At 46.5% G+C, this 26584-nt stretch overlaps 1 protein-coding gene across 5 annotated transcripts; it reads left to right on the top strand.

Moving 5' to 3' along the window:
- The first annotated feature begins 124 nt into the window (after positions 1–124).
- SUMF1 (sulfatase modifying factor 1) lies at positions 125–25905 on the top strand. 5 transcript variants are annotated; one of them, XM_088171233.1, is made up of 10 exons: positions 125–228; positions 752–4335; positions 6580–6753; positions 8457–8531; positions 16321–16403; positions 18293–18415; positions 18956–19070; positions 19920–20033; positions 23614–23673; positions 25083–25905. In XM_088171233.1, exons 3-10 carry the CDS (start codon positions 6580–6582, stop codon positions 25191–25193), a joined length of 855 nt encoding a protein of 284 aa, XP_088027359.1. In that variant the 5' UTR covers positions 125–228; positions 752–4335; the 3' UTR covers positions 25194–25905. The 5 variants fall into 5 exon arrangements, 4 of the variants coding, with proteins under 4 accessions (XP_088027359.1, XP_088027357.1, XP_088027355.1 ...); XM_088171231.1 differs by lacking the exon at positions 125–228 and having other exon boundaries at positions 483–4335; XR_015805953.1 differs by lacking the exons at positions 125–228; positions 752–4335; positions 23614–23673 and adding exons at positions 4551–4764; positions 23714–23844.
- The last annotated feature ends 679 nt before the right edge of the window (positions 25906–26584 follow it).

The raw sequence follows: 26584 nt of genomic DNA on the forward strand, positions 1-26584 counted from the left end.
CGCCGCCGCGCCTTAAATACCGCATGGGGCACGCTGGGTAACCGAGTCCTGCCGCCGCCGCGCCGCCCCGGGAGGGCGTCCCGCAGGACTACAGCTCCCAGCGTGCCCCGCGCCACGCTCCGGGCGGGGGGCAGCGGAGACCCTCCGGGTTAGTGCGGTCTGTGGTGGGGATGGACCCCCCCGGGTCCGTGCGGTCAGTGATGGGAATGGACCCCCCGGGTCCGTGCGGTCAGTGATGGGAATGGACCCCCGGGTCCGTGCGGTCAGTGATGGGAATGGACCCCCGGGTTAGTGCGGTCAGTGATGGGGATGGACCCCCCCGGGTCTGTGCGGTCAGTGGTGGGGATGGACTCCCGGGTCCGTGCGGCCAGTGGTGGGGATGGACCCCCGGGTTAGTGCGGTCAGTGATGGGGATGGATCCCCCGGGTCCGTGCGGTCAGTGATGGGGATGGACCCCTGGGTCCGTGCGGCCAGTGGTGGGGGTGAACAGCCCCCGGCTGGGGACGCGGATGTGTTTTGTTTCGGGGCGCTCCGCACAGAGCCCCGGAGCGTGCGGGGGTACCGGACACAGAGGCTGCAGTGAAGCCGGCCAGGGAGAGTAAACGCTGAGTAAACACTGAGTAAACCAGGTGTCAGCGCGACTTGGGGAGCGCAGAATAGCCGGGAGGGCACCTGCCTGCACAGGTGCTGTCACCTCTGCTCTGTCTCAGGTGCGAGCCCTTGGCTGAGCAGAGTCACTGCTGTTCTGCAGGAAACGGCTCCAAACTCTGGGAATAGCGAGTGTCTCTGGGATTCCTCTTCACTAAAATCACGGCACGGGGGTATCAACTAACGAGACATCACATCAGTCAGAATGACCAGCAGCAAATAAAAAAATAGTAATATTTCATTTATTTACTGTACTATGCAATTATTTGTCCTTAAATATTAGCGAAGATTATTTCCTACCGTTACACCCTGATTTTCCTGCCCTCTGTGCCTGGCTGGCAGCACCCAGAGCTGTGCAGGGGTGGGTACAATGTTTGCCTGCAGAACAACTGTATCGCTTTAACTGCGATTTAGGTGAAGGAAACATTTTCCTCCGCTCACTCTCACCCACACCCACCTGCTGCCGTGGGTAACAGGTAGCAATGGTGCCCGGCTCCTTGCTTGTTTCCCTCTCTACAGCAGTAGCATAACGCTGATGAATGGGAACAAGCCCAGATCAGCCAGTTTTTAATCAACATAACCTCCCCCTGTACTAGATCTTCATTAAAAATAGCTCCAGAGGAGTTGGAGTTGTGGCTCTGGAGCAAGGATATGCAGAAGCTGAAGCCCATGACTCAGGAACTGAAGCGAAGGTCAGAGAACAGAGTTTTATGGGTTTCCTACATGGCTGCAATACTACAAGCCATTACTCATCAGGAATTTGGCAGAGTAGTGGTGCCTAATATCATTAGATAATCCTAATGAATTCTTGTGTAATCAAATCTAATCTCTGGATGGGTTCAGCAGGCAGAGGCTGTGAGTGGCTGCAGCAGCTCCCAGGCAGTGACAGAAGGGCTGTCACCAGAGCCAGGGGCAGAGCTTTGCCTGCTGAGCACCTTGAGCAGCTCTGCAAACAGTGTGCCTTGAAATAGCTCCAGCACTGGGGATAAATCCAGCACGGGAACAGGGAGGGAATGGAGTCTGCCCCTCTGGAGACATTCCTCTCCCAAATACCAAACAACAAAGGCTGCATTTTCTCTTATGGACTATGTTTGATTCTGGGTCTTGGTCAGTTCTTCAAAGCTCAGGAGCTCATAGAAGCCCAGAATGGTTTGAGTTGCTCCAAGCCCTGTCCAACCTGGTCTTGGACACTTTCAGGAATGGGGCAGCCACAGCTGCTCTCTCTGCCCACCCTGTGCCAGGGCCTCCCCACTCTCACAGGGAACAATTTCTTCCCAATATCCCATCTAAAGCTATTCTCTGTCAGCTGGAATCCATTCCCCCTAGTCCTGGCATTCCATGCACTCGCTACTGATGCCTCCTCAGCAATTTTTGGGCCTTCAGCCAAAAATACTGACCAAGCTCTGTGAAGAACTTGCTAGATTTGAAGGGATGCTGGTAAAGACAAGATAAAAATGAACATTTCCAATGGGAGAAAATGTTTCTTTTTTTTTTGTTTTAAGAACTTGCTCTGGGATGTTGTTGCAGGCACAGTGAGTTCATGGGGTTTCTATAATCTTCCAGCATTGAAAAGAGGTAAAATTGTAGGGCAGTGTGGGAGAGGAAAACGTCACCTTGGGAAGGACCAGAGCTATTCCCTTAAAGGAATTTTCCCTGACAATGGGAACTACAGGAGGCAGCCCTGAGATGGGAACAGAGTCCTGTTCACTCAGTAGCAAATGAGGGCTGGGCTTGGAGCCCACACACCCCCAGAGGGTCGAGGGAATGAGCTCAAGAATTCAGAGAGGAAATAGTGAAAAAACATGACTTGGTAGGTATCACTTCAGCCCTGGGAGCTGTACTATGAATGTTTGGCCCAATTTCACATGTGGTTTCAGTCACAGGTCACAGGAAAACAACTTGAGAGGGATTTTTATTTTTTGCTACTGAAGTACTTTGTTCTTTTTTTCTCCTTTTCAAATATTTTTCTGCTCCACTCCTACTTTATTTTTAGCAATCGTGCAAATTCAGCACTGATGAAAGATGTTAAAATGAAGTTTGAAGTCTTTTATTTGCTTTTTATTTCTATTGTCTTGTTTTATGCTGACAAATTTGCAACCAACCATTGGCTTCCCTGGGCTGTTTTGGAAACACTGCACCTCCAGCCTGTGGGGTGGCTTTGCACAGGTTTTGTCTCTGCTCTTGGCTCAGCTGCAGCTCAACAGCCCTGGAAGAAAAATGAGAGCAGAAGATATTCCAGGACTCTGAGGATCAGTCTGTCTCCTCTTGCTCATGGCTGGTCTTCACAATGGGGAAGATGATCCCAGAAGTTCCCTGTCCTTAGGGAGATCCATGCACTCAGGGGTGAAAAGCACTCCTGACAAACGCTAGAACACCTCAGCCTCTCAGAGAAGTGCTGGAAAATCTCTCATTCCCATCACATTTTAATAACAGCAAGATCAGAAGCATGGGGACTCACTGTGAGGGAAAACTAAAGCCTTCATGGCTGAGCACAAAATGATCCACACCAGCAAAAGTTCTCCAAAGTCCTCAGGATCTCAGCCTGGAAGCTGGATGTTGTTTAGAAGCAAACTGTAATTATTTCATCTGTTCTCTAGGGAGAGGAAGGAATATGAACCCTCCTGATGGAACTACACAAATGATGCACACAAGAATTCCAGGAAAACGAGCCATGAGAACGAGTGGGCAGGATACACTAGAGAGCTGTCCCAGCTCATTGGAAATCAGCTGATTTTCCTGAATTCCATCACCACACAGGCACAATCCCATGGCTTTCATAAGGGGAGGCTATGCTGGCAGACTGTGTTCAGTTCTAGAAGTCTGTAGAATTTGCGTGCCTACATTTTGCTCTCGCTTCACTGGATTGTGTTGGGAAAAATTTAGGAGGAAAAAATAAGTTGGATTTAATTCTCATTTTCACAGACATTCATTCCTTAACAAAGGGCAAAGATCATTGTGTCAACGCAAAAGGAATATTTCCATTTTCTGACCCCAAAGCAGCAAGGGTTGGGTGTATAATTAAGTTTGCACTCATTTGTTTTCCTGCACTCTGATGCTTTTCTGGAGCATGTCACAGGGCAGAAGGGATTAATGATGGATAATTGGAATTCATCCCTGCGAGGCCTCCCAGCACTGCCATTTTACACACAGTGAAACTTCACAGAGCAAACACATTGGAGTGCAGCTCCTTTCAGCATTCAAACAATAAAATACCTCCTTCAACTCTTGCCATGCTTGTCTTTGCTGCAAGTATAAGCAAAAATTATATGGAGTATTTTGAATTAATATACCGCAAGATGAGTCAAGATTTATTTCGGCATAGGGGATGATGCAGAAGATCCATTCCGTTGACAGCTCTGAACAAAAGCTCCCACAACAAAGTAAAGATTTTACAGAATATTCAACAGCTACAGTGAACTGCGGGAAAAATGAAAGAGAACACAGGAACTGCGAGTTCCCTGATGTAGAGGGGGAAAACCAAAGCACTTTTCCTGGAAAGGGTCTGGAACGTGGCTCTTAGCACCCCTTAGGAGATATTGTATGGATATTTGGGATGTTTATACGGACCGGTGAGACTCCCGTGGGTATTTGAGATATTTCTGTGGATTGCTGAGTTACCCTCGCAATCTTCTCTGGAGAAGAGAGGCCCTGAAGAGTCTCTCCTCATCATCCGCAAAAGCTCGGCAGGTACCGGTGTGGACAGGGAGGGGACACAGGGAACAAGGAGGGAGGCGAGGGGACAAGAAGGGGACAAGGAGGGAACAAGGAAGGACAGGGAGGGGACACAGGGGACAGGGAGGGGACACGAGGGGACAGCCCCGGTCCCGCCCCTCACGATCCGCTCAGGGCGCGGCGCGGCCCCTTTAAGACACGCTCGGTCACGTGACGCGCGCGGCACGTGGCCCCGCCGCCAAGATGGCGGCGCCCACTCGGCTGCGCCGCTGCCTCTTCCCGCTGCTGCTGGGAATGGGAATGGCGGCGGCCGCCGGGACCCCCGGCAGCGGGGACTGCGGCTGCAGCGCCGGCCGGGCTGCCGGGGATGGGCGGGAGGCGGCGGCCTGGCGCTACTCGGCGGCAGCGGCGGCGGGCAGCGGGAGGAGCAGCGGGCGCGGGCCGGTGAGCGGCGGGGCCGGGACAGGCCGGGCCGGGCGGGGGCCATGGGGCGGCCCCGGCGGAGCGCGGCCTCCCCTGGGATAAACGAGCAGCCGGGGAGCTGCTGTGGAGAAACTTCAATTAAATTACAGGCGGGTGGGCGGAACCCCTGGGAAGTTGGGTTTGGGCACGGGTGCTGTTTCTGGCCCCATCTCACTCTTGCCTCGCGGAGAGAACAGGAAAATGTGGTCACTGCGCTGCAAAGAGAGAGAAAGGACAGCAACACACACGGAGCTCTTTTGGGAAAAAAGGCCAATTTAATGTACGGACAGCCCGTGTTTAAAGTGTGTTAGTGCAGCTAGGACAGGACAGGAGCTCATTGGACAATTGGGAAAAACATCCTTGGGACAGCACCTCAGGATGTGTCCCACGGGAAAGACACCAGGGGTTAATGTTGATGATGAATTCCACTCTGTTTGTCACCATGTTCTCACTCTGGGAGACTCCTCCCTAACTGAAGCTGCAGTCAGCTTGTCAGCCTGGGAATGGAGCTGAGAGTCAGGAGAAATCCAGGCCTGGAAAGAATTTCCAAGCTGTGATTCCCCAGCTCTCTAAATGTGCACAGGAAAACATGAGGGGCTTCCTCTGCAGCTGCCTCTGCTGAGATGCTGGAGGCTGCAGCAGCTTGGACAGAGCTGTGTCCAACAGGCAGTGAGGGAACTCACTGAGTGAAAGAAGAGCAGCAGCAAGGGTGACTCGGGTACTGCAGGCTGCCCTTCAACTGGAGGATGTTTAGACATTGTGAATTAAATAATCCCCGTTGTGCTTGGCATCCACATCACCGATGGATGTTTTGTGTGACAAACCTGAGCAGTTCACTGCGGGTCTGGAGGATGACAAAATCCTTTGTCTCTTTTTGCAGCTGGCAGCTCTAGCAATAGGTAATGACAGCTAATTACTGCTGGTTTAAATTGTGCTCACAACATGACTGCTCAGCTAGAAAACATCTTTACTAGCAGAGATGTGAGAGAAGAATTGGCCTCTGCATCACCCACAAACAGGATTGTTTATTTCCACCATTTTTTTTTAGGACTGGGGAGCCAACAAAAGTTAATTTTGCACATGGTTTTGTTCCAGTGAGTACTGAGCTTGGCTTGGAAACATCTTCAGGGAGTTGTTTCAGCTACAGGTTTGAAGAGAGGTTGGAAGGGAGGAAGTGGTGCAACTGTGCATCATGTTGTCATTTCCTAAGTCCTAAAAAATGTAAGCAAGTTTATCCTGAAGCCCTTTTATGGAGTCAGTTTCAGACTGTCTGTAAGAGCTCAGATTCCCTTCAGTGGAGAAAGTTACAAGGACACAGCCAGCTTCCGATGTGGAAAAAAAGAAGTTGTTTGTAGCATTTTTTATGGGCCAATTCAAGTTGTGTGAATTTCAGGTGTTGCTGGGAGAGACCCAAGCAGGAGAAGAAACACTGAAATGGGATGAGTAAGGTGATGCCAAATACTCACTCCAGCTGCCCTGGAGAGCCAGGAGAGGTGCTGGGGAGCTGCTGTGATCTCATTACCCTGGCAGTGGTGCAACTGCAGAAATAACAGCGAGGTGTTACACAGGAAACAGAACATGTTTCTCCTCATGCAGCACAAGCGTGACCCAGACTTCATGTAAAAAAGCTGCAAATGGGGATTTGTTCCCAATTTCTGTTCTGTTTGCTGTTTCCCCAAATGGGCTGGTCAAAATGCTGTTTCAAAACCACCTGCAAAGATGAGGTGCAGGTGGAGTAAAACCAGCGTGGGGCTTCTCAGTCCTTCCCTTTGCCAACCTTTTGGGTGGTGTTTGCAGATGGTGGCAATTCCAGGAGGGGTGTTCACCATGGGCACCCACGAGCCCAAAATCCAGCAGGATGGGGAGGGCCCAGCCCGGAGAGTCCACGTTGACAGCTTCTACATGGACCAGTACGAGGTCAGCAACCAGGACTTTGAGAGATTTGTGAATTCCACAGGCTACATCACCGAGGTAAGGCACAAGGGCATCCAGGCTCCTCTCAGCCTCAGAAAATCCCAGCTGGAAATCCAGGCTTTTATTTTTGAGGAAAATCAAAATACTTGGTTGAGATTTGCATGCTCCAGTATTTCTGATGGAAGTAGTGGGGAGAAGGAATTGTCTGGCCTTGCTGTCCTGGGCTGAAAGGACAGTCAGGTGTTTGTTGCTGTGTTTACTAATTGTCACCTGAACTCATGTCTACCCTGCAGCCTGGGTGATGCTAGCAGGTCTCTACAGGGGTTTTGGGGTGCTTTGCTTGGGGTTTTTTGACATTTGGGTCCTAAAGCTCTTTGTACAGTACAACCAGGTTAGATTTTCCTTGCTTTAGAGAAACCTGGAGCAGGGGTTTAACAAACTGAGATGGCCAAGGACTCTGCAGCACAGCTCCTTGCTGGTGACAGAGAGCCCTGTGCCTAAGGAGGAGACAATAGCAACTGCAGTGATAATTGTGTGCGTGTTCCTGGGAACAATGGACTAAGAATATGTTGAGGTTCCTCCCAGAAAGGAGCCACCTGTGCCTGAGGCTCAGATCCCTCCTGACAGGTGACTGTTCCTAAGCAACTTTGACAAAACCCTGACAGGCCTTTGAGGCAAATGAAAGCCTCGGTAATGAGCAGATCCCAAAGGAGGCACTTTGCTGAATTCATGTGATGAACTGGTTCTCATTTGGAAGACAGGACCCTTCTGGTTGGATGAAGAGCTTCTTTTGTCTGCTCTTTCTGTTTCTTAGCTGGATAATTATGAAAAAAAAAGGCAATTTAACTATTTGGAGTGGAACAAAGCTTGCTTGTTGCAAACAGCTGCTGAGATGAGCACGTGTGTGATGGGGTTCAATGTGGAATCACAGAATATGCTCAGCTGGAAGGGACCACAAGGATCATCAAGTCCAACCTCTGGCTCTGCACAGACACCCCAGCAATCCCACCCTGTTCCTGAGAGTGTTGTCCAAATATTCCTGGAGCTCTCAGGTAGAGCTGCATCACGTGGGCTCTGTTTCAGACTCCATGGCTCAGCTGGTGTAGCTGAGTGCTCCACTTACACCTCCTCCCTTCTTTTTTTTCTTGGCAGAATGTATTGTCATTGATCAAAATTATTGGTAGGTCTTGTTCTTTTGGATTTATATAATGCTAGATATAACGATTGAGTTACTTTTAACTCTTTGTTGTTGTAGCAGCACTTTAAAACCTGGTACTAGTGATGGTGGAGCAGTAAGTGACAAGGTTCAATCTTCTATTGTGATTCCCAAAGGAAAAATAAGAGGAATGAAATGTGCCCTTTCATATTAGAGTGATGATTATAGCATTTGAAAGCAGTTGGGACAATCAGAACTGCATTTTTAATTAATAAAAGTAAAAACATGTGCAGAAGCTCAGTGAGCTGCCATCTGCCCAGTGGCTGCTGAACAAAAACAGCATCCAGAGAAAAAAATCCCTTATTTTCTGTTCAGCTTCCTTGCAAGAGAGCTCAAAATCACTGTTACAATTTAGAATTAGATATTAGAATTGAGTCAAAGATTAGACTTGATGGTCTTAGAGATCTTTTCCTACCTTAATGATTCTCTGAATTTTCTTATCCTTGATAAAGCAAAGCTGTAAATGTTGAGCTGTTCTAAGAATAGCATTCCTTTGATGAATAATAATGAATGATAATGGTTGAATCTTTTGTTCTTTGCACAGGCAGAGAAGTTTGGTGACTCCTTTGTGTTTGAGGGGATGCTGAGTGAAGCAGTGAAGGCTGACATCCACCAAGCAGTGAGTAGCACAGCAGGGGGAAACTCCCTGAGCAATCCCTGGGTTCTCTTGGCAGTCACAGCAGGGAAAACTCAACTCTGTGATGTCCCCAAAGCCAGGTGCAAAAATGGGGATTATGGAGAGGTGTTTGGCCTGGAATCATGGACTGAAGTGGGGAGGATTTGCAATCTGTTCTCTGTCCTTTTTCTTTAGAAAACAAATAAAAACATCTATTCCTGATTGGCAAAAGTTAATATCAACCCCTTGCTGTCTCTTTTTGCCCCCTCCCTGAGAAGTTCAGGCTGTGTCTGTAAGATTTTTTTATGTTGTGAATGGCTGGAGTTTATGGTAGAAGATCCTGTGTCCAATTGCTGCTTTTCCAGCTCCCCTCAGCCCCCTGGGCACCACAGTGATCCTGGGAGGGGCAGTGCTGACTTTTCTGGAGCTGATCCAATTTTCCTGTTGGCTGGAAGTGAATACTGGTTTAAAAAGCAAGTTCTGTAGTAAATCTTCCCTGCCCTCCCTTTGCTCTTTTTCTGTTGTGAATGTGTTGCTGAGCCTTCCTCAGGCTTCATTTACTCCTCCTTAAGAGGTCAGGCCCCCTTTGCAGCTCTTGGCAGATAAGCAGATTGTGTCCTGTCATCTCCTGGGTGACATGATCTGCTCTGAGCACAGGTTTGGACAAAATCACCTCCTGTCAGAATTCTCCTCAGCTCTGATGTGGCACAGTTTGATTTTTGTTTTCAAGGGACAGCCCAAGAGATGGGAGGTTTCAGGAAGCCCTGTGTGAGTGTGTGCTGTGAGGGACTGGCAAAGAACGTGGGATTTGGGTTCTTCCTGCTAGGGAAGGAAGATTACAAGTGCAGTTTGTAATCTTTGAATTCAGGGCTAACATTTGTGCACTGTGAGAGATAAGGCTAAATTGCAGTTCCCACCACCAGCATAACTGATGCTAAATCCATCCATGGATTTGTTCTGCCTTCATAAAAATAATAAAAAATACAAATAAAAAAAATGAATGGCTCATCTCATTTTCCCAGCAGTCAATATTGGAGAAATTCCTTTTCCTGTGAAGCAGAAATCCCTAAATCAGGTTCTCTGTTTTAAAACAAATAAACAAACAAACCCCAAGAATGTTGCTGTAAGCTCAGCCTTGGCAATTTTGGAAACACAATTTTGTTGGGAGCCACTTTCCTGAGTGTGTCAGCCAAATTTCCAAGTGTTGGCTGCAGTGCTCACAGGACAAGTGTTATGCCAGAGGCCTGGAATGGAGCCCAACTGGTCTTTTTTGGCTGCTGCTTTATGAAGGTTTTCTGGAGCTGTTAAAAGTAAACTTGCTGTTCAAAGTCACCTTCTTCAATCATAACTATCAGATGAAAAGCAGAAATAAAATATAAATATTGATGTGTTACTGGCACTAAAAATCCCTCCAACCAACCAATGGGAGAAAGTATTGTGGTTTTCCTTTGCCTCAGTGGCCCAGGAGTGTTTTGGCAAAGTTTTCTCCAGGTGAAGCACAGGGGTGTGAAATGGAAATGTGAATATAGGGGAGGACAACAGGAATGTACATTTTTTAAGCAGTATTTCCCATGCAGTGAAATAACTGGAGAAAGGTGAAAGTGGAGTTTTCAAACTAAATAGTTGATAACAGAAACGATGAGCTGTGTGTGTCTGTTGGAGATTTTTGCTCTATTTGGCCACTTTTTCTTCTCCAGTTCTCAAAGCAGATTTCTCAGAGCCTCAAAGCCACTGGCTGAGGGCAGAGCTGGTGCTGGTGGCAGCTGCTGCAGGAGTGACCCAGCTGAGCACGTAGGGTGATTGTTGGAGCTCTGGGTGTGCCTTTCCTGGAGGTGAGGTGGGCTCTCAGATAGCCAGGAATGTGGGCTGGCCTCAGCCTCTGGAAGGGAAGCAGTAAAAAGGGGTGTAGCAGCCAATGATGGAATTGTTGCAGATTTCTGGGAGCTCAAGTTTTAGTTTTGGCCTCCAAGTTTGTGGTGGTCACATGGCAGAGGGGGGATTTAGTGCTGTGCCAGATGAGGGTGTTACTGATGGAATTGGGCTGGGCTCCTTCAAATGGAAAAGGATTTTGTAGGGTGAGGGAGGAAGGTCCTTTGAAGATGAAATGTGGGAGCTTCACATCTTAAATTCTTCACTTGCAGCCTGGAGAGGAGAAGGCCCTGGGGAGAACTTGCAGCCCTTTCCAGGGCCTAAAGGGGCTCCAGAAGAGATGGAGGAGAACTTTGGAGAGGGCTGGAGAGAAAGGACAAGGGGAATGGCTTCCCACTGCCAGGGCTAGATGGGATTTTGGGCAGGAATTGTTCCCTGTGAGGGTGGGCAGGGCTGGCACAGGGTGCCCAGAGCAGCTGTGGCTGCCCCTGGATCCCTGGAATGTCCCAGGCCAGGTTGGACACTGGGATTTGGGACAGTGGGAGGTGTCCCTGTCCATGACAGGGGTGGCACTGGGTGGGATTTAGGGTCCCTTCCAACCCCAAACCATTCTGTAATTCCATTTTATTCTGAAGGGATTTGAGAGCTCTTGCCAATCCCTGCAGGAGTTTTCCTTGCTGTCCAGGTACCACGGGAAAGGGAACCAGGATGGCACAACAGGAGTGCAGCCTCAGTCTCTGCTCTCTGGAGAGTGGTGGGACATTGTTCATCTTGGCTCGTGAAAGCAGAAAAAATAATTTTTGTTTCAAGGCCAGATAAATTCTGCACTGAAGAGCATGAGAGCATACAAATGTGTGTGCTGCCTTTGTCTGTAAGGGTATGGAATTTTGGGTCTGGAATGCAATGGAATTGGCTCACTGGCAGCTCAAGCAAACACGAAGTTCTGGCCAAACCAGAACTATGGGATGCTGCTTTCATCCCTGTTTGCATGGAAGTCTCTGCAGTGGCCTGGAGCTGTGCAATTTGCCTATTTCAGAATTATCCCAGATTGAAACATTCTGCATTTCAGCTGAACATCTCCAACTGCTGCTGAGAGGAGCCCTGGTTGCAGGTAGGACAGCAGAGCCAGTGTGGGCTGGGTGAGCTGTTCCTTGCAGCCCCCAGTGCTTCAGCTATTCCCTGCAAGGAGCTGGAAGATGGAGCTATTGAACTGTTCATCTGTGGGTTTTTGTGCTCTACTCCCACTGCTGGGATAAAGAAGGATGTGCAGGAATTCTCCCTGGGAATTGCCAGGAATATTAGCCTGTGTTTATCAGAACTGCAGCATTAAAGCAGGGCAGGGTTTGTGCCTCAGGCTGGGGATAAATCCCTGCACATCTCATTTCCTTACAGCTCATGTGCACTTGGTTAGTGGAAAAAATGCCCAGTTGGAGTGCAGATTTCAATGTTGGCTGGAAATGAGATTTTCAGAGGTGTCTGCCTTCATCAGAAGTATCAATTCCTCAAAAGAAGCTTCTTCTGATTCCAAAACTTGCACTTAATGAATCTGAGTGGATTTTAGCATCACATATTTGTGGTTATTTTTCTTGGAGGATTGACAGGGCTGTGAAGTTTTACACTGTCTGAACTGAAGTTCAATGTCCTTTCCTTATGCAAAGAAAAGATCTCTTCATAAAAGTGCTTGCTCCCAGTCAAGTCTGAAATATTTTTTGTAGCTGATGACTTACAAAGTAAAATTAAATATATTTTAAGCTGCTGCCTTTCCTTGATGTGCAGTTTCAAACTGCTGTAAAATACTGGATTTGAAGGCAGATAATATCAATATTCAATATTAAACAAACCCCCTTTGTTTCTGAGCTCATGAGGGAGACCATTAACATTAGAAATTAAGAGTGAGAACAGATTCTTCTGTAATTAGAGCTTCGTGGGAGCTGAGACTTTTAATTGATAGAATAAATAGCATGGGAATTGCAGGAGCTGGCAAAATCAGGTATTTACAGAATCCCAGGATGGCTGGGATTGGAAGGGACCTCTGGAGATCCCACCCCTAATGCAGGTGTGAGTTACAAATACTCTGCTAACTGTGAGTTTGGGTCTGTGTGTGACAGGATTTCTCCTCAGTCCTTGTCCATAATTACAGCAGGTTTGTTCTCTGCAGGGACAATGAAGTAGATCCATTGCACAGTAATTATTTTTATTTCTTCAACTTCTCACCCTACTAATAATGTTCCATTTTCTGTCTGCCTCATTTTTCAGTAGTTCATCAATCAGTGCTCAAGGTTTAGGATCTGGCTTAGAGGAGGAAAAACTGTCAGAGATTTATGTGTATCTGCCTTACATGGATAAAATAAAACTTCAGCCAAAAATTATGTTCTTGACTGAGTAACAAATAGTTTCTCACGTTCTACCAATGCTAGCAAATTCTTCTGCATATTAAAGATGTACAGAGCTCAACACCATCTGATTCCAAGAAGTGGTAACCTATTCAGTCAGCTTCTGAACTGCAGTGTTTTTATGAACCCACCACTTAATAAATGATTCTTCAAGTGATTTCTAGACTTGGGCTACTTTTCACTCAAAATCTCTTTTCACACAGTTAATTCTGAAGTTCTTACTTTGCAGTCATTTTTGGTTTTTTCCAGCTGTTTATCCTGACCTGATATAAGGCTTTGCTGCATTAAAATAGCATTAGAATGCTGTAGCAAAAAAAAAAATATATATATTTTTGGTGCCTTGTGTCTGGACAGCAGCATGAATTTGTCATCAACTTGAGGGCCTGACTTAAGGTTCAAATGTACAGCTTTGTTATTTCAGGGGACTTGCTACTTGATGGAAATGTTGGAGTCTGAGCCAAGATGAGCTCCTCTGTGGAGTTTATTTTTAGTAATTTTTCGAATACATAAATCTGATTTGAATTTGAGATTTGCTCCTCAAGTGGAGGTTGTTTTTCTCCAACGTGGCCTGTTTCATGTTAGTACAAGACTAATAAATGTTTTTATGGCCATGGGCTGGGTGGCTTTGGGGTGGTTTTTGGGGGTGTTACTGCAGTAGCAGCAACAGGGTAATGCTGACAATGAAACTCACTTGGTGATGGTCCCCACTCTCATTTTCTTTTCTACATAGATTTAGGAAGGAATTTTCCTCAAGGCAGTTGTGAAGTAGTTTTAAAATCTTGACATCGTGAGGTAATGGAACAATTAAAGTTAGGCTGTCCCAGCCTACTTGGAAAGGAAAATGGAATATTTGGAGGAGTTTTCTGCAGGCTCTTAGTGGGAGTGCAGCTCTGCAAATTGCCCCGCCCAGCGCAGAGCTCGTGGGTCGGAATTAATTGTTGGAGCTCTTGCCTGTGTTATTCACTGGGCTCTCTTTTCACTCTGCTCTGAGTGTGTGAGAAGCAGAACAAAGAGTCCTTAAGGTTTAATCCTGGAGGGGAGAGCTGGATAATCCCCGTTTCCAGCTGCATCAGACCAAAACCAGCCTTTGGGAGGTGTTTCCCTGAGCACCACGGTGTCAGGATTGCAGGGCAGGTGTGGGTACCCTGGGACAGGTGACATGCTGCAAGAATTAACCCAAAGGAAGGGGATTGTCCTCTGATCCAAGATCACTTCAGCAGCATCTGCTGCTATTTTGGCAGCAGCAATCTGTTGCAGTGCACAGAACACGTTTTGGAGGGAAGCAGAACGTGAAGTGTTATGAAAGTAACTAAGCTCATTATTGGCAAGGGAGGACTTGGCTGTATTAACTGTGATGTTGTAATAGCTCTGTCTAATTAGCTCTTCTGCTAATTAGATTTAGAGCAATTAAAAGCTTTAAAGCCTTGTGAGAAGTTCTGTGAGAGAACTGTAGGTTTCAGGTAGGAGATTTCTGGAAGGAGCAGCTCGGGGTGTGTTCACTGGAGCCAGGAGCTGCCTTAGATGAGTCTCCAGGTAATTCCTGGGGGCTCTCCCTGCTCCCTCCCTGTTATCCCTGTCCCAGCACTGGATGTGGGACAGCTCTGGAACTCTGCAGAACCTGGCAGGCATTTGGTGCTCAGCAGAGCCACAACCATGAGCTGAGCACACTCAGTGCTCTCCTGTGGAGAGACATTTTTCTTGGGTTAAAATAAACCAGCCTGATTGAAAGCATCTGCTTTTTCTTTTGCATCACAAAAATGTTTTCCCAAATTAAAGTCGTCGAAAGTGTAAATCTTTGCAGCCTCCTGCAGAGATGTTTTTATCTAAAACCCAGCAGTTTAATTTACAAAAATATGTTGTGCTTAGAAACTGTCGAAATCTTTCCTGTGATCTTTCAGATTTTTAGCTTTAGCAAATGGTTCTGCTGCTCTTTTATTTTCCTTAAATAGCTGTAAAATGCTAATTTTGGATTTCTGTCCTATTTTCAGTATAGTTTAAAGGTCAAACCTCAATATGGGCAAGGAATTGGTTAAATCAGACTAGTTTTAAATCTCCTGACTGTTGGATCAGTTTAACAGCTCCATCACTCTGAAGCTTCAGTGCTGTGAGAATTGAGCAGAATATCTGCAGAAAGGTCTCATTTTGGGGTTTGAATGCTCAGTAACAGAGCTGTAATTCCCCATGAGACATCAGATATTTCTCATGCTTTTTGCCAAGGGTAGTGGCTCTGCTTAGGGTGAGAATGTCGTTAGACACTGAGCCAGAACTGGGGTTGGCATTGTTTGATGTGCTTGTGGTGCTGGGGAGGTCAGAGAGGGTCTGTAAAAACTGGAATTGCCTGGGAGGGGGCAGAGAGAGCACAGAATGTCTGGGTCACCAGCAGGTTTCTGGGAGCATCTTTGTTCCTACTGAAATATCCAAGTGAGTGATTTGATGTGTAGCTTGGACCAGTGTTTTTTCAATTATTTACATGTGACATAGATAATCTTTTCTCCCACACACGTGTAATTACATGTTCTGCTGAAGGATGCAGCTTCCCCCTAGAAGCTGCTGTTAAAATTGTTTGAGGAGATTGATTCTGGGTCTCCCCAATACCACCTTGCAGTGACTTTTTGGGCTTTGCTCTGAAGGTTTGCTGAGTTAAAGGGTCACACTCTTGGCACCTTTCCTACCTCTCTGAATAACACTTGACAAAGTTGGCCTAGGACTAACCAGCCTAGGTTTACCTCCTAAAGTATTCTAGGCTTATTTCCTTTGATTTTTGTTCTTTATAGACATTATCTCTGTAACAGGAGTATTTTGGCAGCTGCTGGAATAAACCCACTGTTGATGGGTGGCATAAATGTTCCTTTTTTTGCCTCAGTGAAGGCCCCATTATTAAAATAAGTATTACTAAGTGAGCATGAATCAGAACAGAACAGTTAAACATGACCTCCTCTGCTCTGAAGTAAGCATTACAGAAGAAATCCTTAAAGAATGTCTTCCAGGAAAAACTCCTTGGTACTGAAGCACCAAATTTGGGACTTCTGGTTTAAGAGAGCTACTCAATATCTGCACTGCTACAGAGGATTCTGGCTGGGTCATGTTTCCCAGCAAACCAGCTGGGGGGAAAAAAAAAAAAAAAAAAAAAAGGCTTCATGCTTCACTTCCCTTGTGTGGTTCTTCTGTCTCCACCTTCTGGAAGCTGAGAGCAAATAATTTAAAATCAGCTTAGTGGGTTAATGACCTGGAAAGGAAATGTGTGGCAAGAAGTGTGTTTGACCTGCAGCTAAAGGGCATCATCAGGGGGTTGCTCCAGTGATCTCAAAACACTGAGTCCAGGCAGCAAATAATTAGAGTGAAAATGCTCTTTAGGCCAAAATCGTAATTTTTTTTTCCTCTCTGCAGATTGTATCAAACTGAAGTAAGCCAGGAGGTGGAATTCACACAGGCACAGACTGGTTTGGGTTGGAAGGGATCTGGTGGTTTTTCAGAAAATCCCTTGGCTGGGAATTTAAGTGTCCTTCCCTGCTGCTCTTGTCCTTTTTCAGGTGGCAGCTGCTCCCTGGTGGTTGCCTGTGAAAGGAGCCAGCTGGAGGCACCCTGAGGGTCCTGGCTCCAGCATCTCCAGCAGGTGAGCCATGAGCACCCATTCCATCCTAACCCACACTGCTGCTGCCTGTCCCTGTCCCTGTGCCTCCCACCACGGCTGGAGCTGCAGCAAAGGGCTTTTATTTACTCACCTGTTTGCTGCTGCTGTTTCTGGGGCTGTTTTCCCACCCTGTGATGTGTTGCATGCAGCATTGCATGGCCGTGGTCAGTGGTGTGGGGCACAAAGGTGTGTCAGGACCGTGCTGGTTGAGCCTCAGTGTTTGCTGGTCACGTTTTTGTACCAGCAGTGAAACCCTGCAGATCTTCCAAAGGTCACAAACTCCAGTGCACACCTGGGTTTGGAGAGAAGGAACAAATCCTCACTGTGTGCACACTCCAGGAGTCTGGGTGGGGTCAACTCTTCCATATGGGATTTGGAAGCCTCTTTGGCAACAGAATGAAGAGCTTTTTTTACTGTATTCTGACTGTGGAAAATCAGTTGTGACTATCTAGACCCTCTGAATGCTTTGGAAAACTCTACTTTTTCTTACAGTTAGTGCCACGCTTTGCCTGCACCAACCCTGAAACTTGCTGATCCTTTTTTTCAAGCAATTGCTTTCCATTCTGAAGTGGGATGAATTTTAGGCCTAGAAAATCAAATTACTGTCTTCATTTGGGACCTCTTGCATTGCAACTGCTCCTTCTCTAGGCAGGTGTCAAGGAAATTGGCACTTCATCAACTAGTGAAAGTTTCTAACAGCATTTTGAAATCAAATCAGACTCTAGCCTAGATCTAGTAGGTTTTTGAGTCCTCTAAGGACAGGACTTTGTTAGTGCACCATCATCTGATGGCTGAAGCACTCAGTAACGAGTTGTCTGCTCTCCAAGGGCAAGGAAAGAATTATCTGAGGCAAAAATAGAGATAATAGCTGGAGGCATTGTTAGGGGGAGCCAGGAATTGAGGTCAGAGCCAGCAGACAGGAGCTGGAAACCTGCCATGAAATTCTGGGCTTGTGCAAGGGTGGTGCAGACCTGGCCTGGCACAGCTGCTGGGAGCCTGGCACGTGGAAGTGGCCCCATGGATTAATAAGGATATGTTGGATTCTTAAATGGGGCAGGAAAGAGAAAGAAGAACTTCCTATAAACTTCTCCTGGACCAGTACCTTCAGCTCTGGAAGCATCTTGGTCTATTGGAGGCTTGGATGTGGAGGATCCTTCTGCAAGAATGCCTGGGCATTCTTTCTGTCTTTTTCTGGAAAAGGAGACAAGGATTTTAATGCCAGTCCTGGAACCAAACCCCGTTAAAGATGGGAGCTCATCCAAGGAAAATCACTTCTCAGCTAAATTTCTGCAGTTCAGTTTGCTGGCCAGGGTGCTGCTAAAGCTGATGTTGCTAAGACTCTTCCTCATGTCACTTCTTCAAAACTCCACAACTGACAGCAAGGACAGGACCCAGAGCAGGAGAAGAGCCACAGGGGATTGAAGAACAATCACCATGAAATTGCAATGTGGATTTTCCTGTTGAGAATCCTGGCTTCTGGCTGGTGATGCTGCAGGTTTTCAGTGCTTTCCTTTGGGTCTGCCAGCACCCAGGCTCCCACAGAGGGCAGGGTGTGGACAGGGCTCTGCTGCCTCCTGGGTGCTGCACATGAGAAAGGACAAACCATAAACATCTTTAACTGAGCCATAAATATCTTGAAGTCTAGAGCTGGATGTAGGAACATGATGAGACCAACAGAAGTTAATTATTTTCTCTTCCTTGTTTCCCTCTGATGGCTGCATTTCCCTTGCAGCATTTTGCTGCCCTTGCTGTAAAAGTCACCTGGTGCCTGCTCCAGCTGTAACTCAGTCCTGTGTGGGTGTCACATTGTGCTGTGCTGTGTGAGTGTGCCTGGTGCCCTGAGGAGCTTGTCCTGTTCATTTTGTTTCCAGGATGGACCATCCAGTCCTTCATGTGTCCTGGAATGATGCCCTGGCCTTCTGCACGTGGGCAGGGAAGCGTTTGCCAACCGAGGCTGAGTGGGAGTACAGCTGTCGAGGGGGCCTTGAGAACAGGTACCTGACCCAAAATGTCCCTGGCCAGGGGCTGGAGCTGGAGTTTGGAACATCAGCAGGGGTTGTGAGGGGTTTCTTACCCTCAGAACTGCTCTGCAGCCAGGCTGGGAGAGCTGGGCGTGCTCACCTGGAGAGGAGAAGCTTCAAGGAGAGCTCAGAGCCCTTTCCAGGGCCTAAAGGGGCTCCAGGAGAGCTGGAGAGGGACTGGGGACAAAGGATGGAGGGACAGGACACAGAGAATGGCTTTAAACTTAAGGAGGGAAGGTTTAGATTGAGTATTAGGACAAAGGTATTTATTGCAGGGGAGGGGAGGCCCTGGCACAGGGTGCCCAGAGCAGCTGTGGCTGCCCCTGGATCCCTGGCAGTGCCCAAGGCCAGGCTGGACACTGGGATTTGGGACAGTGGGAGGTGTCCCTGCCATGGCAGGGGTGGCACTGGGTGGGATTTAAGATCCTTCCAACCCAAACCATTCTGGGATTCTGTATAACACTGACTTTTAATTAAAAGTGTTTGACAGCCTCTCTGTTTGTGTTTTCCCAGGCTTTTCCCATGGGGCAACAAATTGCAGCCCAAAGGGAAGCACTATGCCAATATCTGGCAGGGAGAATTCCCCACCAATAACACAGCAGAGGATGGGTACAAGGGGACTGCACCTGTAAGTGTGTCTCAAAGACAATCCAGCATGTGAAAATAATCTTAATCTTCCTAAAATTAAGGTCTGGCTTCAGGAGGATGTGCCATGGCTGTTTTCCATGTCCATGTTCTTTCATTTTAGATTTTAAGTTACATTAAATTTCACTGCAGGCTTGAGCATTATCAAGGGACTCTTTTACAAGCTAATTGAAAAGTAAAGATTACTTTCATTTTAACTTCTAGTTCCTCTCAAACTGACCTCTTTTCCCCCCTTCCCACTCAGTTTGTAGTCAGAAGCTGAAACACTTTCTGCCTGCACTTCTGGCCTCATAGTTTTGGGAACTCAAAAATCACACAACAGTTTAAAAGCAATTAAACTTTCCTTTTGGGGAAAGGTTGAGCCTGTCTAGTATAACAACCAGAGTGGAATTTTAAAGGCAATCAAGAATGTGAATGAATTATTTAATGGTAGTTAAGTAAGTCCAAAAGTTTCATCAGAACAGGAATCTGCACAGGCAGGAGGTGGCAGCCACCCTGGCTTTTCCTTGGTGGGAGGGGAATCTGTGAGTGGGGTCAGGTCACTGATGCCAGGTGTGTCTGCTGGTCAAACAGTGCCTCTCTGAAGAGGGTCAGTCTCCAAAACCAGCAAGGACATGCTGTGTCACACTGGAATAGGGTGCTGGGGACACAGAGGTGATCACAGCTTTCCATCCTGCTTGATTTAAATGCAAGATGTGCAAATGTTCCAGCTCTGCACTGCTGATCTGCTGTCTGCTTTTGGGGCTCCTCAAAGTGCACCTCCAGCAGCCTGGTGTGAGGATCCAAACCCTGTTTTGTGTGGTGACAGAGCTGTGTTCCCTGTCCTGTGCAGGTCTCTGCCTTTCCCCCCAATGGTTTTGGTCTCTACAACATGGTGGGCAATGCCTGGGAGTGGACATCAGACTGGTGGGCTGTGCACCACTCCCCCCAGGACCTTCACAACCCTGTAAGTGTTTGCTGGCTCCACGTGGAGTACAGGATCCCCTCTGTGACTGGGATTGCTGCTTGGAAATTTCCTGTTCTGTGCTCCTGGGCTGGGGGATTGGGAGCATCCCAGCACAGCTCATCCCCACTGGAATTACAGTGCTCTGGTGCAATTTTGTGTTGTTTGGTTAGTTAAGACTGAATACTTCCAAACTGGCCTCATACTACAGAAATCAACAATTTATGGAATGACTTCTTTAAAAAAAAGGAAGGTTTTTAGTTCATTTATATTGCTACAAGCTGTACTTATTTTCCCCCTCCCATGAATTTTTCTGGCTTCTGGTAGCTCATTTTAAACTGAACATGTGGTAAAACTGAGGTTTAGAAGAAGTCACCAGGCTCTGAGAGGTGAATCTTTTTTTTTTCCTTTGTGGCAGGTCCTGCAGGGTGAGATTGTGTGGGGTCACTGATGCTCTGTCTCAGCAGATTCCAGTTCCAGTGTTAGATCTGCTCCTCTCCCAGTTATCCAGGATGAGTAAATCCCATGATTTATGAATATGACAAGTAAGGCCACATAGTTTGTCACTCAAAATCCCACCAAATACAGTGGTTTTTATTTGCTGACAGCTTAAAAGCACTTGCAAGTTTATTTTTACTCCTGGTAATTATTTATGAAGGCAAGACAATTAATTATGAAACCCCCCCCAAGAATCTGTGTCAGAATTCCATCCATTCCTTGTAACCAATCCCCAGCATAGCCCAGATCTCTCCAGTGCTAGAAAGCTGCTTTGAAGATTTTGAGTGTTAAACTCAATATGTTAAAAAACTTTGCCTGAGCTCTGACCCTCTGGAAGAATTCAGAGTCTTTTCAGCCCAGAGAACACATCCTATATTTAGGTTACACTGCCTTGTGCTCTGCAGAGACTGAAGAGCTGAGCTCTGATAGATCTGGTGCTAATCAGTTCTAGTGTCTCAGAAGATAACTGCAGCCTGGCTATTTTGGGACACCTTTTCACACGAGGAGATTCAGTTTCCTTACCCATTTAATCAGAAAAACCCTTTGGAATTCACTTTGAACTGCTCTGCTTCAGACACTGGATTCTGACAATCAGTTTGCATCTGAAAAACCCCTAAAATCCTCATTGTTAACACCTAGTTTTTAAATACTTTCTGAAGTGTCTGCGTTTAAAACTTCAGCAAACTCTTGGAGTTTAACAGAGCAAAAAAATTCACAGGACAATTGTTCCCCACCATCACCTTAATCCAGCAGGGAATTGCTGCAGCTTTGGCACCATCAACACCAAAGTGTCTCACTCAAAAAAAGAATTGTAATGAAGGTGTCTCACTGCAGTCACGGAATCCCAGAATGGTTTGGGGTTGGAAGGGACCTTAAATCCCACCCAGTGCCACCCCTGCCATGGCAGGGACACCTCCCACTGTCCCAAATCCCAATGTCCAGCCTGGCCTTGGGCACTGCCAGGGATCCAGGGGCAGCCACAGCTGCTCTGGGCACCCTGGGCCAGCCCTGCCCACCCTGCCAGGAAACAATTCCTTCCCTAAAAATGTACCTGATCCTTTAGCAGAGAGAGCCAAGTGTGTGTGTGAGGTCAATCAAACCACAGTTCCTTTAGGGGTTATTTTATGGTGACTTGTGGCTCTGATTTTTTTTTGTATGAGCTGCAGTTCTCTGTTTGAAAACTGATTTCTCTCAAAACAGAGTTATCATGTGGCTGTGCACTGAAAATCACCATGCACCATCAGAAAGCATTTGATTGATATAGTGAGAGAAATACAATTTTATTTCCATTAACAAAAAAGCTTATGTGTTTTTTTTTTTTAGTAACTTTTAAAAGAACAATCCTACTTTTATAAGCTTTGCTAATGGAATGCACAAGCACTTATGTAATTAGACTGTAATATGGCTAATTACTAGTTGCAGAATTCTAGTACAGAATAACCCTGCTAATTTACACTAAACTCTGGGGTTTAAATGTGGGATCAAAGTCTGGACAGCTCTGGCCCTTGACACCAGGCAGCCAATGTCCTTCCCCTGCAGTACCAGCTGGTGCACTTCTCCAGCTCAGGCCATAAAACAATGGTGTTTGATAGAACAGAGATCTGCTTGTTTTAATCAAATGTGACCTTAATTGCTGGGCTGTGATTAGCTTTTAGCGAGGGGAAGCACAGCCAAGGCAGTTTCCTTCATCTCTGAGTGAGATATGTGCACAAGCAAATATTAACACTGCAAATGCTGAGGATGTCTGTTGGTTTTCTGATTTCCTGACATCTTTGCCAGCTGTTTTATGATGAACACTTTACCTTCAGTGATTTTAACTAAGAGAATGATGTTTTGTAACAGAATATATTAATGGAGAACACTACAGTAGATTTCTGCTGATGGTGAAGTGTTTCAGAGCTGTAATCCTCCTTCAGAGGCTCTGGGGGTCAGTTTAAGTTGTTTTTGCTATTACCAAATAACCTTTGATGCTCAATTTTTGCCTGGTGGAAGAGATTAGTAGTTAATAAAAAGATGCACTTATGAGCCTTTGGTTCATACACTGCTCAGTACAGGTCAGCCCTTTGAAATTGCTGCCACATGATAGATTTAGAGCTTTCTAACCCTAACCAAAAATGTTTTCTTCATTTATAAAAGTGTCTTTGGAGCCATTAGCACAGATTGCTGCTCAGCACTGCAGCATTTAAGGGAAATCCTGCTCCACAGCCCCATTGTTCTGCTTTGTCTTGTTCCTGTGGAACTTTTTTTAGGTCAGTTTTCTCCTGGCTTCCCTTAAAATGAGCTTCCCAGGCTGGGTGATGGCTGTGCTGGTTAGAGGCTTATCTCAGAGCAGGGGCTGTGCATCCACTGCAGGTGTTGTGAGGACAATTTCCAGAGGTTTGGAGTGGGAGCTGGGCTGGGCTGTGGAGGAGCACCCAGGCTTGGAACCAGCGGATGCTGCCTCAGGGTGTGGCTTTCCTTGAGTATTTGTGTGCCATTAAAATGCAGTGAAAGGCTAAATTCTATTTCACATGTATAAATTTTGGCAATAAACATGAAGCTCCTGCAGTTTGTGTGGTGACCTTTCACCCAAAGCAGTCAAACTCAGGGGATGCAGGCAGGAGCTGCTGGAGTACCAACACCAACTCCCAAGGTTTTCTGACAGTCCCTGGGATTTATATTCAGTTACAAATGTTCCTTTGGGGTAGATTGTTCTAGAACATCACCCCAGTAATGCAGACCTGGGTGGGAGACAGGGTGGGAGAGTGGGATCCATGCCACGTGTGACCAGACTGGTCACTGGGGAAAGCTGGAGCTCATTTCCTTCCTGCTGAAATCCTCTTTAGGGACCTGCCTGTTACCAGGCATTATCAGTTGCCAGCAAGTGTTAATATAAATTTAATAATGTTAAATATTTGCAGCAGTGAGGAGGGAACACAGTTACTGTAACCTGCAAATCCTGTAGGGCAGAATTATTTCAAGCTGTCTGGTTCAGACACCAGTGACATTTGTGTCTGGAATATTTATGAGTGCTCCTTCTCCATGTCCTTAGTCCCTGGCATTAGCAGTTATTCCTGAGTACTGAGCAGTGTCCTCCCCTCCCCAGACAGGGCCAGCCTCGGGCACGGACAGAGTGAAGAAGGGTGGATCCTACATGTGCCATAAGGTAACGTGGTGCTGCTTTCATCTTCCTCTTCCTCTCAAAGCACTTGAGCATGATCCTCTGACAGAGTTTCCTGGCAGCCTGGATGCTTGTCAAGGGGTTTCATGGCATTTATGAAGAGCAACACCTGATGTTCCTAAGGACCTCTTTTTGCTTAGCTTGGAAGTAAAACAAGTAAGTTTTTTCAATCAGTATGGGTTTTAGATGCAGGACTTAAAACTGATGTAGGCTTCTAATGCTGATTTCCTGATAGAGCTTGAGTAGAAAGTATGACTTTAAGTTTTAGAATGGCTTTGGATCCAGGAAGGATATGGAGTTCTGAGTAACCTGATGTAGTCAAAGGTGTTCCTGCCCAGGGCAGGGGGTTGGGACTGGGTAAGCTTTAAGGGCCCTTCAGTCCCAAATCCTTTTATAATTCCATGGTTCAGTGATATCAGGTGTTTGCAGAGCTGGCTGGGAAATGAAGTGTTTCAGCTGAGTTGGTGGCATACCTGAAAATCCTTCAGAACAGCCAGGATGTCACCAGAGTGATGGCTGTCCATGACACAAAATTGTGTTTTAAACTCTGCTCATGCAGTGCTTAAAACCCCTCATTGTACATCTCCTGTTTCATTAAAGCTGTCCTGCTCTTCTTCTCTTGAAAGTCTGTGGCTGGCAAATCACTCTCATAATTAGATTAAATTTTCTACAGTGAGATCCCATTTTCTACACTGATTTCCTTCTTAGGTGAAATCAATGTCAGATGTTAATTAGTAGTTTTGATTAAATTAACACTGGAATAGGCTCTTCAGTGATGAATAACATGACCCATTTTGAAGGTTTGTGAAGATTCTAGTCTGCCCTAGTCTTTTTTTGTAGGTGATAAAACTAGGCTGTGTATCAAGACAAAAATTACTGACTACTGTTAGTACAAGGGCTCTTTATGAGGTGCCTGTCTGTTCTGACTGATCTTTGTGTGCTGGTGCTCTTCTCCCTCTCAGAACTGGCAGAGGCTGAAGTTGCACCTTTTTACATCCCATCCCAAATTCTGGCATCTCGTTCAGGGAAATGTTTCCAGACAGGTGCCAGTCCCTGTCCATTCCAGGGGGGCATTAGCACATGGATACAGAGCTCAGCCTCTGGGGGGAAACTGAATGGTTGTTTTGGCTTTTTCCCAGAGCAGGAGGGATTATTGGCTGACACTTTATCAGCCACTTTGCCATCCAGTCTAGCTTTTGTGTCAGCTGGTGTCAGTGTAGGATTCCCTCATTTCTCACGCAGCGATTCCCATCCGTATCACTTCACTGATCTGTCCCACAGCGATGGCAATGTTTTGCTGTATTAATCTAACTAATTAATCTGTTAATCTAACAAGCTGTTGCCTGAGGAGCCCCAGCTGTGCTAAAAAGTTCCCTTTCTGTGTTGCTGTGCAGTCCTACTGCTACAGGTACCGCTGTGCAGCTCGGAGCCAGAACACCCCCGACAGCTCCGCGTCCAACCTGGGCTTCCGCTGCGCTGCCACCACTGCCCCAGGGCCACACTGACAGGGACATGGATGTTCCTCGGGCACAGCAAGGGCTGGATCCCACCCCAGGGAGAACAAATGTGAGCAGTGTCCCTTGCTGGTGACACACAATGGAAAAACCTTGCTTGAAGTTCCTGCTGAGAGAAGAAAAAGCAGCACGATTCAACAGCGCTTGGAGAACCTTTGTGTTCATGAGCAACGTGGCCTGGATTTAAATCCTGACCAGAGTGGTTTGGATTCAGCAGGAACAAAACTGAGCAGAAAGATGCCAATCATGTTTTTAAAGATTACTTAATCCCAGAATTACTTAGGCTGGAAAAGACCTCCAGAATTATTGAGTCCAATCCTTGACTGATCACCACCGTGACAACTACAACAGCTCCTCCTTAGCCAAGATCTTTATTAATTAATTTTATTTATGTAGAGCTTCTACACTCAAATGCAATAAGCAAAGACTTTATAAACTTCTAGACAGCTTTAAAAGAAATTCTAGGCAGTTAGGAAATTCTAGGCAGCTTCGAGAGAGAATGAAGGAGTCAAGAATGAGGGCTGGGAGATGACAGCTCTCCCCTCAGGCAGCTTTGTTACATTCCACAGATCATGTCCAGAAATGGGCTTCCTCTGGGGCTGCTCGTTAGGAAGTGCCTTCTGCAGCCAAGGGTGATGATCCTCAGGGTGATGATGATTAGAAATCTTGTATATATTTGAATAAAATATCAAGCATTTGTTTATGCCAAAGACTTTTATTGATGGAAAAACACAATTTCCTTCGAATTTCTTGGATGCGGTGTAGGCTTATTTTAGGGACTTGGAAAATGCAATCCTGGCCTCATTAGGAACTGAAGCTAATGAATGATTCCACTTGAATATAAGTCATGGAAGTGATGGTAGATGGAACTGAGAGTCCTAAGACCTAATAGGGTAAATTTTTAAACTGTTTTGTTGAAAATAAAATTCCTCACTGAAAAGGAGAGGAATTTTAGCAAGCGAGGAGGGAAATGGGAGTAATTGAAAGCAACCTCATTTTGGGATCTGAATGTAACAGTGGATTAGCAAGAGCCTTGGCACTGATGCTGGTCCTTGCCAGTGTTGTCTTTGCTGTAAAAAATTTGGTTTGAGTTTAATTCAAATCCATCACCTGCCAGCTCCTTCTGCACTGGTTTCAAGTTGAAAAGATGACACAGGAGAATGCTTGGAGAGTCTTTCACCAAACACCAGCCTCCAGTGGGGTCCAGGTAAGCCCAGCTAGCAGAGAAATCCATTCCAGGACACAGCATGATGTGGCACAATATTGAGATATTGATAATTAATACTGCTCTCAGGGAAGGGAGGAGGAGGGAGGATGCTCAGAGCCTTTTGAGCTCTTTCACTGGATTCATTGTGGAAGATCACACTGAGCTGTGAGGGCAG

This window comes from Sturnus vulgaris, chromosome 11 (genome assembly GCF_052056855.1).
Source record: "Sturnus vulgaris isolate bStuVul1 chromosome 11, bStuVul1.hap1, whole genome shotgun sequence".
Taxonomy (NCBI): domain Eukaryota; kingdom Metazoa; phylum Chordata; class Aves; order Passeriformes; family Sturnidae; genus Sturnus; species Sturnus vulgaris.